This window comes from Trematomus bernacchii, unplaced genomic scaffold (assembly GCF_902827165.1).
Source record: "Trematomus bernacchii unplaced genomic scaffold, fTreBer1.1, whole genome shotgun sequence".
Taxonomy (NCBI): domain Eukaryota; kingdom Metazoa; phylum Chordata; class Actinopteri; order Perciformes; family Nototheniidae; genus Trematomus; species Trematomus bernacchii.
In genome coordinates this window covers 393,598-410,007 of record NW_022987632.1, presented here as the reverse complement: position 1 = coordinate 410,007, position 16,410 = coordinate 393,598, and the positions used below count along the sequence as shown (strand labels likewise).

The 16,410-nt window shown below is 40.8% G+C and overlaps 1 protein-coding gene across 1 annotated transcript in view; it reads right to left on the bottom strand.

The window, feature by feature from the left end:
- Window positions 1–7,866: 7,866 nt before the first annotated feature.
- cacna1ba (calcium channel, voltage-dependent, N type, alpha 1B subunit, a) overlaps window positions 7,867–16,410 on the bottom strand; it is a 253,260-nt gene continuing 244,716 nt past the window's right edge. Inside the window, exons 49-52 of the mRNA XM_034133047.1 lie at window positions 15,227–15,265; window positions 14,093–14,318; window positions 9,615–9,829; window positions 7,867–8,394 (exon numbers count right to left, since the gene is read on the bottom strand). Coding sequence (XP_033988938.1) covers window positions 7,867–8,394; window positions 9,615–9,829; window positions 14,093–14,318; window positions 15,227–15,265 — 1,008 coding nt within the window. The remainder of the gene's footprint in view (window positions 8,395–9,614; window positions 9,830–14,092; window positions 14,319–15,226; window positions 15,266–16,410) is intronic.

Here is a 16,410-nt window from a genome sequence, read left to right as displayed (position 1 = left end):
TTTTGATAAGCTGGAACCCTGTGTGGCATTCATTGCCAACCCCTTCATGGAGGTAGACATCACAGAGATTTCAGAGAAGATAGCTGAACTGTTCGGTTTGAATCCTGTGGAGATGGAGGTTATAAATCTCTAAAATCATGTTCAGCTTAAGTCTCAGCAAAACTCACAACATTTCTGGAGCCTTGTAGACCCAGAAAACTATAAGAACATTCACCAAGCAGCACTGAACATGTCTGCTTTATTTGGCTCTACATACCTTTGTGAAGCTGCTTTTTCTGACATGAATGTCATAAAATCTAAATACAGAACAAGACTGAGTGATGAACATTTAAATGACTCTATTAGAGTGAACCTAAGCATCCAGTCATCTCACTAACTGTAAAAAAGAGTGAATGCACTTATTTTACACATGTGCCATAAGATGCTTGTAAGGTGGTGATTAAGATGATATATTTACTATGTGGGCTATAATAAGAAGTGAACATTTTTCTTTTTTTCTTGAACATTTGTGTGAATTTTCAGTGATATACTTACTATGTGGGCCATAATAATATGTGAGAAATTGTCGTTTTTCTTGGACCTTGATGTGAAGTTAAGATTTTTTATAAGCTTTCGGTATTGCAATTTCACACGTGAAAATGTCGCTTAATTCAAGTGCTATGTGCTATGTGAATACATGTAAGCGACTTTTACTTTCATTTTTTCAAAGTAGCTCTCAGATGAAGTAAGGTTGGAGACCCCTGATCTAGAAAATAAAAATACAGTGACAAGTTTTACAAAGACAATATGGACAAAAATGATTTTGGTGAAATGTAAACAAGTTTATACATCAGTTACACTAGATCGGATTCTATGGAAAACAGCGAGCACTTCCTTATAAAGAAACTGAAGTCCTGAAACACGACTATTTTCTTAGCACCACCACTTATTGGTCTAGCCCCGCCTTAGCACCAGGAGAATAAAATTCCTGGCGCGGTGCCTGTGAGAAGCTGACCGTGTATCTCACTGCAGTCAAGCTGGCAACACTTCATGAGGGAACAAAAACACGTTGGAGAAAATAAAAAGAGCAAAAATTACTTTAATTATAATTTAACTATTAAATCACTTGTGTGTTTATTAACCAAGGCGTTGGTGGTTTGATGTGTGTGCTTTTATTTGATTGTGTTTATGTTCTATCTTCTTTCTCTTTCTGACCTAAATCAATTTTCAAAGATTGTACAAGGTGCTCTTACAGAATACATTTAAATATGTGCACTGTTGCTCAGAATGATAATAATCATGTTCATTCACAAAAGAACAGGAGAATATATTTTTTAAATGGAACCTTGAATTCATAATCTCATTCAAAACAGGGCAAATGCTGTTGTTTTTTCTCAAGTGAATGTGTTACGCCGCTGCAGGATTGATTTTGAAAATATTATAGATAGGCCCTAGTTATTCTTTTTTTTTTTTAGCAACTAATCGATTCTTCCAACTACTGACACAAGACACATATGGCACCGTTATACTCAGGCCGTGATGTACACGAGGTGCTGTAACGTATCCACACACTGATCATGTCCAGTGGTGAGCTCAGGGCCGTCAGATTGTTCTGTATGCACTGGGGGTCCTGGATTTTATCCTAAGTAGTATTGTGCAACACATCTCCACCTGAGGCCTGAAGTCCCCTGACATCCATTGTTTTTTAATTGAGAACAAATACAGCCTAATAAATGTATGAAACGTAGAAAATGTTTTAATCTGCTCTGTCGATTTACAGAATATGATTTGACATAATAAAGTAGAGCTACATTTCAAATTGTTTTAAAAAAAATCTTACCTAAAGTATACTAACTAGGTTTTAAGATCATCTTGAACCATTTGAACAAGATTAGAAACCTCCTCCCGACACATCCAGCGGGTTGAATTTAGTCAGTGGACCACAGCTGCATCCCAACACTCAAACAGTTCAGAGAGTCAGAGGCACTTTCATTTCATCTTTTTTTATTTCAAGGAACTTTGCTTCATACAAAAGGTTTAATGTAGAAACGACTGCAGACTTCAATGTCTGACCAAGAAACATAAAATCAGGCGAACAAACATCTCTGAATCCAAAGAGTCAAAGGAAGTGTTCCAGCTCTGCTGCGCGGGAACTGTCAACATGTTCAATACTGTTGATCATAGAAATGTGTCTTTTCAACAAACCCCACAGTTTATATCAAATATTAAAAATCAACAACAAAATAACACAAGTACTAATTAGTCTACATGCACATACATTATCAGAACATGCAAACATTTTTTTTATTTTCTCATCAAAAAGCCACATCTACACTGCCAATGGGAGGCAAAGTAAGAGCGATTGGATCACTCCTAATGTTTGGCCGCCGGTTGGTCCAGACTTGGGCACAAATACATTTTTTAAACTCAATAGAGAGGTCTCATATTTTTAACCATTTTTTGCCAAAGTGTGAGAAATCTCTTAGGTAATGAATCTATCTGCAAAAGAAGCGCTGAAAGGAAAGTGAGAAAAAAAAGACATTGTAGGATCCATTTGCTAATAGTGATGCCCGGTCAATTTCCTTTTTCATGTTAGCAAGAAAAAAAAACATTACTGTCATGTCTTGGTGACAAACGATATATTGTGTTGAGAGTGCATGTGAGAAAAGATGAATGCTTTTAGTCCTTTTCAGATGATGGTGCACATCAGCCTGCTGTGGCTGGAAGGAATATTTTAATGACAAACACATTTTCTTTTTCCACCTGTTCTCCCAGATGAAAAAAAACAACTCATGTTGTGAAGTAAAAAACACAGGAGAGAAAACAGACTGATCAAGACTGAGAAAATGCCTTTTTCTCACTTGCCTCACAGCTTTTCTGTAAGAATATGTCTTAGTGAAAATAATGTTTTCTTTCAAATAAATGAATCACTTTGAAGGGATCACAGTTCATAAACATTTTTTTTATTGTGATCTAAAAGGACACACTCCCTCCCATTCCGAGCAATGAGATTTCCCTTTGATATTGTCGTACATGTTATGCATGCAAATATATGTATAAAGTTGTTGAAATCCTCAATATTTTATCTGTTCCTTGTTTACATTTTGTGCCTTTATTCATTTTAAGTCCTCGTTGTTTGCATGTTTTTTTCATAGCATTTTCGACAAAACATTTGGTCACAATCATGCTGAAGCCTGGATCAGAAGAGACAGCATGTACAGACAGCTACAGAAAGGATGGGAATGGGTTTCTCTTGTTGCATAGCCCTACTCTCCTGTCTTCAGGTGTGACGGGCTGAATGTGTTACTGTGCTAGTAACAGCTCTCTCCTCATACCTGCTCAGTGTTTCTCAACAAACCAATCAGCTGCAGCAGAGGTTCAATTTACAAGTATTTATCTTCGAAGTGGAAGCAGAGATCATTGGGTAGGTCTGCCAGTAGGACTCCCTCAAACATCAGTTTGTCCACCAGAAAGCCTTAGGATACTGAGTCCTACCCTGCAACATGTCCTGTTCAGTACATCATACTGACGGAAGACTATTAGGGCCAGGCATAAGGGGCAAAACAATTACATGCACCATTTATTTATTTTTTTGCAAGAATCAAGTTACAATTTTCAGAATTGTGCGATTCTCAATTCTATAATAATATCAAACTTTCAGGATATGATTTATTCCCAAAGGTTCAACTTTGATCTTCAAATATCAAATTCATTTTCAATTTCTTGACTTTATTCTCAAAATGTAAAAAAAACAAAACAATGGTTCTCCTATTTTTTTCCTTTAGTCCTTTTTCCTGACATTTTAACTTTATTCTTGATATTCCGACACATTCAAATATGAATTCAATTCAACTCAATGTTTTCTTTATGCCTGGCCCTTATACAATTTCTTACAATTACATTTAACTAGTCCTAACCTCACAAATCAGTATCCAGCCCTATATTGTTTTTCAGATAATAATAATAATAAATAGATGTGCTTTATCATTTTTCTCTGTTAGGAAATTATGATATGCTTAAGCTACAATTAAACACCTCTTTACCAATCTACCTCCTTCTGCTTCTTTAGCTTCTTTAGGCCTCATCTCTGAACACAGTCATCATTTGCTTCTAAATTGTCATACTGTAAAATAAGATAAAGTTCATTTTTTTTAAAGAACGTTGATTGATATTATATGCAGAGGCCAAGACAACAGCTTTTTGTAATTCTGTGGACCTTAAGTGCCATCGTGTGCAAAGTATTGTCCATCAGCACACCAAAAAGTCAAGCACATGTCCTTCCATTATCACATCTTTAAGTTATCTTTCTGTGAATATACCAACACATACCATCTGCCTTCGTATGCAGTATGGAATAGGGACGAAGCTAATGTTGCTAATGTATAATGGTTTGTTTTCTTCTACTAGTCACTCTCTTTGATGGTTCCTCTGTGTGGGAACGTTACAAACTGGCAGCTAGAGGGGAACACCTTTTCCATACCAAAGACTGATGTCAACACATGCTTGCAATATCTTGATAGCCCATCACAACATACAGTTGTTGCCCGTAATGCACAAGTATGGAAAAAGACAAAAACACGACAAACAGGATCGCCAGTAAAATTGCATCAATCAGAGATGAACTATTTTAATCCCCACACACACACACACACACACACACACACACACACACACACACACACACACACACACACACACACACACACACACACACACACACACACACACACACACACACACACACACACACACACACACACACACACACACACACACACACACACACACACACAGGGCCCAACTTGAATCAAATAACAGTAAAGAGATCACCCTTTGCTACTCTGGGTCTGAATCACAACGCACACTTCTTAAACCGCACACTCAGCTGACCCACACACTCAGCTGACCCACACACTCTTCAGTCCAGTGAAGCAGCTAGCTAGCCATGCTCACCAAGACCCAGGCCTTTCATCTGAACATGCACAGTGCGTTACTGGCATGTTACAATGCAGTTTAAAGTGTTGAATGCACGCATAATGTTTTCACAAAGCTGACTCTAACTCAGGGCCAGCTCTAGACAATTTGCTGCCCCAGGCGAGATTTTAGCTGGCAGCTAGCACCAGATTCTAAAAACAACAGCGCCGGTACCGGTGCGCCCTCCCTCTCTCCCTCGCTCGCTCCCACGCTCACTCACACTTTGGCTGTGAGCTGCGGGCGCGTGATAATCCAACATCCCCCATTTTCATCACTTACAGCGCATCGTACAGGGCAAATGAAAAGTGTAACCGGGGTGAAAAGGGTGTTACATTTACTTAATTATGAATATTGTTACATCAAGGCCGAAAATTAGGATGAGCACCAACGGTCAAAAATGTTTTTTTCCCTCCCAGAGCTACCAGCGCAGCGCCTCCCCAGATCTGGCACCCTAGGCGAACATCTATTGGCGCGTTTCCACTACACGGCCTCGCTCGGCCCCGCTCGGTATGGCTGGGCCTGGTTAGGACTGGCTCACTTTATGGCGCATTTCCATTACAGTTTAGGAACTGGGGTAGTATCTATAGTAACGCAGTGTAGGCGGAGCCGTGACGTGATCTTCAGAGAACCCCAGAAAAAACAACACAGCCGTTAGCTGTTAGCACTCAGAGCTCACAGCTCCTCATATATGTTCAGAAACTAGACAAAAGTTAAACAAGTACAAACCACAGACTGCCTGTGTCATGGCGAATACAGTCGCTGCTTTATTTATGTCTGTATAGGCCGTTTTGAGTGTGGACGGTCGGAGCATATACTGCGTTAGCTTGGCCGATCTCCATTTAGAAAACACGCATTTTAAAAGGTTTTTCGCCTGCTGTCTGTCTGCAGACTTGACAAAGCATTAATTCATGGTTTTTACTAACCGGTATAAGTATGTTGTTACTTCGGCATCATTTTGAAACGTGTATTACAATTAAATCACGGTCAAATATGTCCATCTTGTTGTAGTTGTAGCCCCCTTGTCAGCGATGCTCTCTCTAGTTTAGCATACTCAGCCCGACTCAGCCTCGTTGTCTCTGGCCCTAGACCCGCGATTTTATGAGGCCAGAAAAACTGTGAATTAGGACCCGCCGGCCGGTACTAGGCCAAGTGGAAACGCAACCAAAGACGGGCCGCTGACGTCACAGCCCTCTTAAACCGGGCTGCGCGCTGTAGTGGAAACGCGCCATTAAACGCCAGTGCTACGGGCCAGCCCTGCTCTAACTCCTCCTCAGAAGCAAGATTTTGTGATTTATCAAAAACAAGAAAAACAATCTTCTTTCATCAGGTCATTTTTTCCATTCCTGCCTTTGAAGCACACAGTAGGTAGAGTTCTCGTCTTGCAGATAAGGCTTTCTGTCCAACATGTTTTCCTGCACTGCTACATAAGGAATGAACAAAACATCTACTCAAGTGAGGATGCATTTGAAAACAGTTGACATTGCATCTTTTTTCTACAGTATATCTAGAAGGATAGGCACTTTGTCTTAAAACATCGCAAAGAAGTCTGTAAGAAACATTTGACCTGAAACAATGGCAAACCGTAAGCAGTTCACATAAACCACACCTTTGTATTTTTCTAGTAATATAAAAAATGTCCACAATGAAAAATAAATAAAATAAAATGTACAAGGACATTTTCATATAAAACAAATTGTCAGTCATGTACGAAGCGTTGCTTCTCTCTTTGACAGACAAAACAATCAGCGTTGCCTGTACGACAGCATCTGTCTGTTCCACTGACCCAAAAGGAATGTCATAAAGGAATAGGCATCATCATGGAATGGTAGAGTTCTAAACTAAAGAACAACACAGCTGACTGCAGTCATTGTACACTATCATGCTTTCATTCACTCAACTACTGATCATTCTGTCCTGTTTCCATGACTTGCAGTTCCATTTCTTTAAGCTGAAACCCCCATATTAACTCTCAAACGCTTTCACACCTGCTGCTACAGCTAGAATCAATTGGGAACTCTACTTTAGCTTAATGCCTGTCACATGTGTTGTGCTATTGGCTGTCATTTTGAAGTTTGAGGAGGTGAAGTTCTAACCTGCCGATAGAGTTGGTGAGTATTTAGCCATATTCATATTATAATGCAAAGGTTATTTTTGCATGTGTCTCTTCCATGATGATGTTTGTGGTGCACAGAGTGAAGCGGTGCTGCCACATGTTCGAAAGACCATTTGTGTCAGCAGTGATCTGACTGCAGTCATGTGCCGCAGTCATCTCATGTAGCATGGAGCTCTCTGCGCCTTAAGCTTTTTAAACTTTATAAAAACGTAATAATATGTCTATGTTGTATTCACAGGTTGTTGTGCTACCCCCGAATTGGAGGGGGAAAAACAAATAATGCAGTTTTAGGTTTTTGAAAATTGTTGTATGTAAAATTGAGGCACCTCTCTTTGGTAAAGATTATCACCACTTTGGTTTGCCTTAATGAATGTGATCAGCAGATCTGGTAGTTAACACCAAACAAACATTTATTTCAATCCTCCGGTCTGTTTTCCAACGTCAGAAGAATTCACCGTACAGTCTGTGTTTATCTTATGCTGTTTGAGGGTCAATATGGTGGAGTCAACAAAACACTGAAGTCAAAGCAAAGGACAGCTGCTGTAAGACATCCAATATAAAGCCTACTCTTTCATAATGCTTTGTGTCTTTTCCTAAAGATTACACTTTTTTTGTTCACATTAGAATATTACAAGCTTTCTCCCTGTTTAGATGTTCTTTCTACCCTTTGCTCTCAAGTTAGGATTAAAACACAGCATTTAACACACACATCGACAATGTAAACTGAAACCTTCAAAGAAGATGATAAAACTCATCACAAATCCTCAAAGATGCATTAAGAAGGTTGGGTTAAAGCCATGCTAGCACCATTCGTCCTCCTCTGCCTCCTGGTAATACCTGGGGAGCCCAGAGCCAGGGCTGCTGCTGCCCCCGGAGCTGAAGTGGAACCCGTTGGGCACCCCGAGGTTCTGCTGCTGAGCGGGAAGTACGTCTCCTATCATGTGAGGAGGTGCGGTCCGAGATGAGCGTCCGGCACGGGGGCTGGGCGACCGTGACACCGCATCCTGAAAAACGTCCAGCTGGTCCCGAAGGCTGCCATAGAGGCTGCTGGGGGCCTCACTGTGGCCCCCGCCCAGGAAGGGCTCAGAGCTGATGCGAGTGACGGGACAGGGAAGGTGGGGGGAGCCGCTGTGCCGCAGGGCGTTGTGCTCCGACAGGCCGCGGCTCAGTCGGCTGTACACAAAGTGCACAGGAGAGGAGGCGGCAGTCTTGTAAGCCACCCCGGGCCGCGGGGTGAGGGGGGTCTGAGGGAGAAGCCGGCGTCCACGGCTTGACGTTCTAGAACTGGAACTCAGTGCCACTGGGTTGTCTTTATCCCAACCACTGCCCTAGATGAGAATTGAACAAGCAATTTGAAGTGATAGAACGATGAGGAAATCATGTAAGAGCGAAAAGAAAAAGAGACAGGGCCGCGAGGGCCGGAGGAAGGAAAGGAAAAACACCAAAATGTGATGTGTGATGACACGAACAATGACGGAGAAAATCATGAGAAGACAGAAGGAAAGAAGAAGCACTAATAGAAAGGTAATGACAGACAGACAAATTGGATGGAAAATGATGAAAAAAGAAAGAGGGGAAAAGAAGGGAAAGCCATGAGAGACTGCACTGAGCAGACAGAGCGGGAAGCAGCAGAGCAGGAAACAGGAGCGCAGTCACACTTCAACCATCATCATTCTCTGTCTCCTATTCTTCCTCCTCCACATTCAACACACTCGGGTGTGGAGCATTTGTAGTGCGGTGGTATAAGGAACACTTTCATAGTCAGTGTCAGCAGTGGTTTAAAGTAACTAAGTACTGTACTGATGTCGTACAATTACAACTTCACAGATGTGGATGAATGATGTGAAATATAATCAAGTGTTAAATCAGACTTTAGTTCCATCTGGAGTAAATCCACAAGCTACCCTGCAGTATACAAAGTCATTCAAACTAGCTGCACCTTTACCAGCTTTGAGAACACTTTCATGATCAATCATTATAAAACATATCATATATATTATTCTGAAATGGACCAATCTGCACAATGACTACTTTTACTGTCGCTACTTTCACTATATTTTGATGATAATACTTTTGTACTTTTACTTGAGTTACATTTAAGTGCAGGACTTTTACTTGTAACAAATTTCTAAACTCTGGTACTTCTACTTTTACTTAAGTGATTTTGATCAGGTTCCACATGTCTGAATCAATATTTTCCTAATTTCTATTATGTGTATATATATATACATATTTGCATACATATTTGCACATATATTTTTATATTTGTATATACATTTGTTTTTATATTCAGGATTGTGGGAAACGATATTTCGATCTCTCTGTCTGCACACACAAACTGGAAGATTGACAATAAAGTTGACTTTGACTTTGAGCAGCTGCGATAGATGACTTTTAGAGTTCTTCAATCTTCACTAGTGGAGTTTTCTACCATTCTGAAGGGGAGCAGTAGAGCTAGTGAACCCTGTCAGAGGAACTCCCCTCCCCCTGGTGTAATGCTTGTCTATCACCTTGTCTGTCCCTACTCTCCATGCCGATGCCCCCCCACCTGCTTGTTGCTGGTGTCCTGCCCCTCGCTGGGGGAGGCGGCACAGCTGGCGGTTGCAGATTTGGTGTGGCAGTGTTCCCGGCTGCAGTAGCGGTCGCAGGAGTAGTAGCGCTGCTTGTCAGCGGAGGAGTGGTGCTTCCTGTCATGGGAGCGTCCGCGCTCGGGGGCTCGCTCCCTGGGGGGCGCCGGGTCAGACTCCTGCTCTCCTGCTGCCCCTGAGGAGGTCAATGTAGAGGAATGTCATGTTTGGTTCTGAGCATTATGTTGGCCATCGTACCTTTACTGTCTTCACTTTGAGAATGAGATTAGGCACACGTTTTTAGGTTCCTACAAGTAAGACGTTTTATACAGAATCAAACTTGACTCGTCATATAGTTAAGTTATAAAATATATAACTAGAACCTAACATTAAAGTCACATAACTCTGCGTTAGTAGTGCGTGAGGCCATATGTACAGACATGTACATGGGACATGAAAACAGTGCATCTCATATTGACAAAAAAAAAAACTCACGACCCGAGTTTTCCAAATCACTCTAAAAATAAGCCGTTGTGATACACGTGTAGACAACATCTGCAGAATCATAAATGATCATTACATTGGGGTCATTAAACCATTATTTCGCTAAGATAAAAAACATTAAAGTTTTGGATTTTAGTGTAATTCACAAATGTTCCACCAGATGGTGCCACACACACCCAGGGGGAAAAGATAAAATATTAACCCAGGAATAAGTGGGCAAAATATCGGTACATTAGTGTTTAAAGTCGGGGGAACTGTTTTAATTCAGGACCAGGGTGAAAAGATAACACATTTACCCAGGAATAATTGTCTGAATCATGGGTATATTAGTGTTTAAAGCCGTGGGAAATGTTTTAATTCAACAGGAGAGGGTAATTCAATTGTTACCCAGGGAACAGGGCTGCAAACATGGCTACACGAGTGTTAAAATGCTGTCAAACTGTTTTAATTCAGTCATAATTGTCGTTTTTAGACGGTGTACATTGGACTCAATAAACATACAGAGTTATGGACATAAACGTGTCAGTATAGACGGGATAATGTACATATTAATCATATTTAATTTGTTAAATGTACAATGATCTAAAAACAGTAGAATCACTGCTGTTAGCAGGGTCTCAGAGACCCATAGACCCAGAGACCCAGGGTACAGCACCTCACTGTCTTACCCAGAAAACAGGGCTCTGATCAGGGCTAAAGTAATGTTATAAACTGGTGAATCTGTTTAAATGCAGGCAGCAGAGTCACTGCTTTTAGCAGGGTATCAGAGACCCATAGACCCAGAGACCCAGGGTACAGCACCGAGCTGTCTTACCCAGAAAACAGGGCTCTGATCAGGGCTAAAGTAATGTTATAAACTGGTGAATCTGTTTAAATGCAGGCTCTATGTGGCGGCTCACAGACCCCCAAAGGACGGACTAGAGACCTCCAGCATGAGTCCCTAACAGTGGCACTGTTAGGGACTCCATAACCATAACCTTGCACACCATGAGTCCCCGGGCCCCCGCAGTTAAGCACTCCCCCATGGACTAAACCCAGATATTCACACCCTCCAGAACCTCGTGCCCCTGGTAAGACTAACAAGGGGGTGGATTTTGTGGTGGTCTACCGTCCGCCCTTAAGCATCCAACTGCGGACTCCTGACACTCAGACACTTTTCATAGTTTTAGGTTACCAAGGGCACGCTTGTCTGGCAGTTATGCACATGGGGTTTTGTCCAAGGCAGTGTGCTTAAGTCAGGGGGCCCGGGGACTCAAGGTGCGCATGGCAGGCCGCCTATGAGCGGCCAAAATGTTTTAATTAACTAATTATTGTCGTTTTTAGACAGTGTACATTGGACAACATAAACATACGGAGTTATGGACATAAATGTGTCAGTATAGACAGAACAATGTACATATTAATCATATTTAATTTATTAAATGTACAAGAAACTAAATACAGCTGAATCACTGCTTTAAGCAGCATATCACACTCACAGGCAGACATACACACACCCAGGGGGGAACAGATAACACATGTACCCAGGAATAAGTGTCTGAATGATGGGTACATTAGTGTTTAAAATCGGGGGAAATGTTTGAATTCAGGAGGTTTTAAGTGTGGTTTCACTTGTCCCACACACCCAGAGTGAAAAGATAACATGTTTACCCCGCTAAAGTGTTAAAAACATGGGTATATTAGTGCTCAAACTCGATTAAACTGTTTTAATTGCGGAGGTTTTACGTGTTGGTTCACTCGTCTCACACACCCAGAGTGTTAACAACATTTTTACAAATGTTATAAATTAGTCTAGAGCTCCATCTATTGTAATTTGAGTGTATTACACGTCTGTCCATGGAACGCGAGTTTTGCGCAATTTGAGTGGAGTAAACTGATATGCAGCTGGAGTAACATGTACATTGAGACGCATTGGGAAATATCATTGTCACTTTCAATGTTAACCTTGTACATAGGAGGCACAATTAGCTTACTCAGCATCTGAACACTGAGGGTATCTGCTGTGTTCAACAGAGCTGAGTCAGCAAACCCAGTCTAATCACATTGACTGGGTTGTTAGGCCATGTAAACATTTCAAAAAGAGATAGCATTCAGAACTGTGACAGAGAAACACAAGTTTATATAAATAGGAACTCCACCTCGCCTTCTACTTCTATTTACACACTGTTCTAAACACACTGTATTAATGCGAGGTGATACCACAGTCACAATCAGTTACCGCTGCCAAAACTGGGTCAGCACTAAAGTCTTTGGGCCTTCCTGAGAGAATGTTTTAATATTTAGCTTCTGCTGCTGCAGTGAGATAAGATAAGATATATTTTATTCATCCCAGTTTGGGATTTTTTTTCCGTTACAGCAACATAGATAAGACATTGCACATGAATGAGACCTAAATCAAATAAAATCAAAGTAAACATAAAATCAAATAAAAAAACAATAAAGATACACATATGAACAGTAGAAGATAAAAGATAAACAACATAAGCAAACCCGTAGACTTTGCTTTGGTAAAACATGTGGTCCTTTAAATAAGACACTATTGGACCCTAATTAAGAGGTAGGGTGCTGGTGGGTTACTGCAATTAAATAGAATAAGAACAAGATGTGTTTGACCTGTCAGTGATCCTATCTCTAACTCATATTTATACATCAGACTATCACGAGGAACAGAATATGTATTGACAATGCATGTACTACAGGCTACATCTGTAATGAATCCCTACAAGGCACGGGCGGAGCTAGTGGGCTCTGGATGTTTGATGGAAAAGGGCAAGAACAAGGCGAGGGCATGCCATCAGAGGTGGGAAGTACACTTACTCAAATACTTTACTTAAGTTTTATTTTGAGTTACTTGTACTTTACTGGAGTATTTCCATTTTGAATGCAGGACTTTTACTTGTAACAGAGTATTTCTTCACTCTTCTACTTCTACTTAAGTGCAATATCTGAGTACTTCTTCCACCTCTGCATGCAATGTGGGACAGTCAGTTTAGCCTGTTAACAATTTAACATTAGCTAATATTAATAATAAAAACGTAAAATACAATACAGGGGGACAGGAATGCCAAGCTCACGATGGCAAAAGATTCATCATCTGGGGACCCTGAGTGTCTGTGCTAAATATCCTAGCCAGAGGTGGTAGAAGTACTCCGATCGTGTACTCAGAATAATATATATGATATGTTTTATAATGATTGATCATGAAAGTGTTCTCAAAGCTGGTAAAGGTGCAGCTAGTTTGAATGACTTTGTATACTGCAGGGTAGCTTGTGAATTTACTCCAGGTGGAACTAAAGGCTGATTTAACACTTGATTATATTTCACATCATTCATCCACATCTGTAAAGTAACTAAAGGTATTAAATACATGTAGTGGAGGAAAAGTACACCATTTACCTCTGAATTGTAGTGGATTAGAAGTACAAAGTAGGACATAATTAAAATACTCAAGCAAAGTACAAGTATCTCAAAATTGTACCCCAGTTGTACTTGAGTAAATGTACTTAGTTACTTTACATCACTGGTCATAGCAATCCATCACAATGTTAGATGTGTCAGTCTGGATCAAAATGGTGGACTGAGAGATCAACATTCTGATTGTACAGCAGCGCTGCTAGGTTGGCTAAAATGGCAGCATTCGGTTTCTTGCAGTATTATAGTGTATTAATAAAGATCAATATACTGTAGACCTACTGCCTGCATTTTCTTATTGGTTTCTATTAGTATACTTTCATTATTATTTTTTTAAATATCTGTTTTTAATGGAGTAGGTGGACATCTGATTTATGAAAACAAAAATTGTGTTTGCTTTAACTCATATATTAAACTAAAACACTTAAGCTGAGCAAAAAGCCCGGAGCCTCTAGTCTGGCTCGGTCCAAATGCCTGGAAATATGGAAACATTGTGAATGTAAGGTTGTGTCTGTGTGCTGAACTTTCTACTGTGTGTGTTTACCAGCAGAGCCGGGGGGCTGTCCCCCCAGAGGGACATCCAGAGACCTCTGTCTCCTCTCTCTGTCTTTGTCTCTGTCCCTGTCTCTGCGGTGGTGGCAGCGGTGGTGGTGGTGGTGGTGGTCCTGGCTGGGTTTTTCCAGGGTGTAGTCCCTCAGGTTGACCTCCTCGGGCCGCTGTGGGGCCACAGTGGAGGCGGAGCGCTTCATAGGGCTGGCATCAGGGACAGACTGAGGACGGACAGACATTTATAACATATCACTAAATCAACATTGTCAATACTGAGACTGGTCTGGTAAAATAACTGTTGTTTCTTCAGTTTGTGTGGAAAGTCTGACAGCAAGATGAAGTGGTGAAAATATTGTGATATCTACTCTGCCTGATATAGATTTGTTTAGGTGTTTAAACATCCATAGCTGTACATTGTTTATCTTCTGTACTTCTAATCATGTCATGATATAAGACATAATAACTTAAGAAGTTACAGTGCAGATAGATATAGGGTCTTGTTATCGATTCAATCACGTTTTTTTTGACAGGTCACAAGGTTTTTAAGCTGCTGTGGTATTTGTAAAAGATGGATCATCTTGTTTCACGAAATCAATCTAAATAAAAGATCGCTTTTTGTTAAATCATTCCGCCATTTTATTTTTTACTGCTCTTGGGTCCAACTGCCTGCCAAACCCTGACGGTATGTTTGCTAGTTTTTTGTATTTTGTTCCTATCTTAGCATTATATAACTCTATACTCTATTATACTTTATCTTCAATTGTTTGTGATGCTGTAACATCCAAACTCAATAAAGGTTGTTGTATTTCAAAATGTTTTGGGATGTTCTATTACATCTAAACAATGTAACACTTATTTATTTCTGTATTTTATTTAGTTCACAGTCAAATTATTTAAGCACCTGAAGTTTTCAATCGGAGGGGATTTAAGTTGGCAGCATAGACAACTCCAGCTCAAGATTCTCAATTAGCTGACCCCTAGTCATGGGGGCACATTAACGCATGAGCTGACGTTTGCATCTCACATTGAAACCGTCCTGCTGTTGTGGATTTAAGAGTTCACCTAGCCCCACCAGATAAATCGCTACAAATTCAAAGTGTGTGGCATGTGTGTGATGGTGTGTACATACAGCCAGTTGGATCCCTGGAGAGTGGCGTGAGTGGCTCCGCTGTCAGGAGAAGAGAGATAAAGTCCAGACATAGACAGAGAGAGAATGTCAGGAACAAGTGGAGGAACATTAGCCAGGATCAACAACAGCTACATTTAGCTGTGTCAGAAATGTTCAAACCCTTTACAGAAAGCCACTTTGTATTGAGTTATTAAGCAAATGATAGTTTTTTGGGGGGGAAAGATTGTAGTTGGTACAGAGGAGGTATTTAAGAATCATTGTCTGCCATTATGTTTTTGATGATACAAGCATTGTTGTGTGCCAGTCAGAGATTTTATAGCCCACACAAAGTGGCATTCAGTATTAGTTCATTATCCAAACATATTTTTATTTCACAGTTCAGTCTTCATAAATCATTCTTCAAATGAAGGTCCTGCATTTATAGCAGCAAAATGTACTTGTATGTAGCAAATAGTAAATGAACTGTGCATGTGTTTTGAACACATGCACAGTCTCTTTCCAGCGAGTCTTTAGACTGTTTGATTACATGATAAGTAAACATGTAAGTAAGCAGAATATTCATGCAGATGAATGAGTGCAAGAGCATTATATTATTAACATTTAGGAGGGTTGTGTCTTTGAATCTTTGATCCAGGGAGCTATGTTAGGGTCCCCCAGGGCATGTGAGTGGGCCAAAAAGGAGAACAGTACTTTTCCCCAAACAGACAAACCAGCAGCCAGCGAGCGCCTGGGGTCAGGTAGCGCCATGCTGAGCAGAGTTAGTGAGGCAAGTTGAGCAGTACTAAATACATATGGTCGGGCCCACCGCATCGATTTGGGTCTGAAACCAAACACTTAGAGCGGGGCTGGACATTCTGGAGTTGCCCAGGGTTAAAGTACGGGTTGGGGCATACTCAAAAGCACCATTGTGTTAGATTTCTCTCTGGAGATGGAGAGGAACACCTTTATGCAATGAAGAGTCATTGAGAAGGACGCTCAGATGGCTGTTTGTTACTTGCACCAAAGGATCCAGCCTTCATAACCCCCTTTTCCACAGAGGCAGATCCTGGGCCTGTTCGTAGCCTTTGAGCTGAAGAGCTCAGGTACCAACTATTAACCCAGCCAGCACCAAGAGAGGAAGCTGCATTCATCAGAGGCTTTGATCAAAAGCTGGATCAGAATGTATGTGAGCAACAACAGTTCAT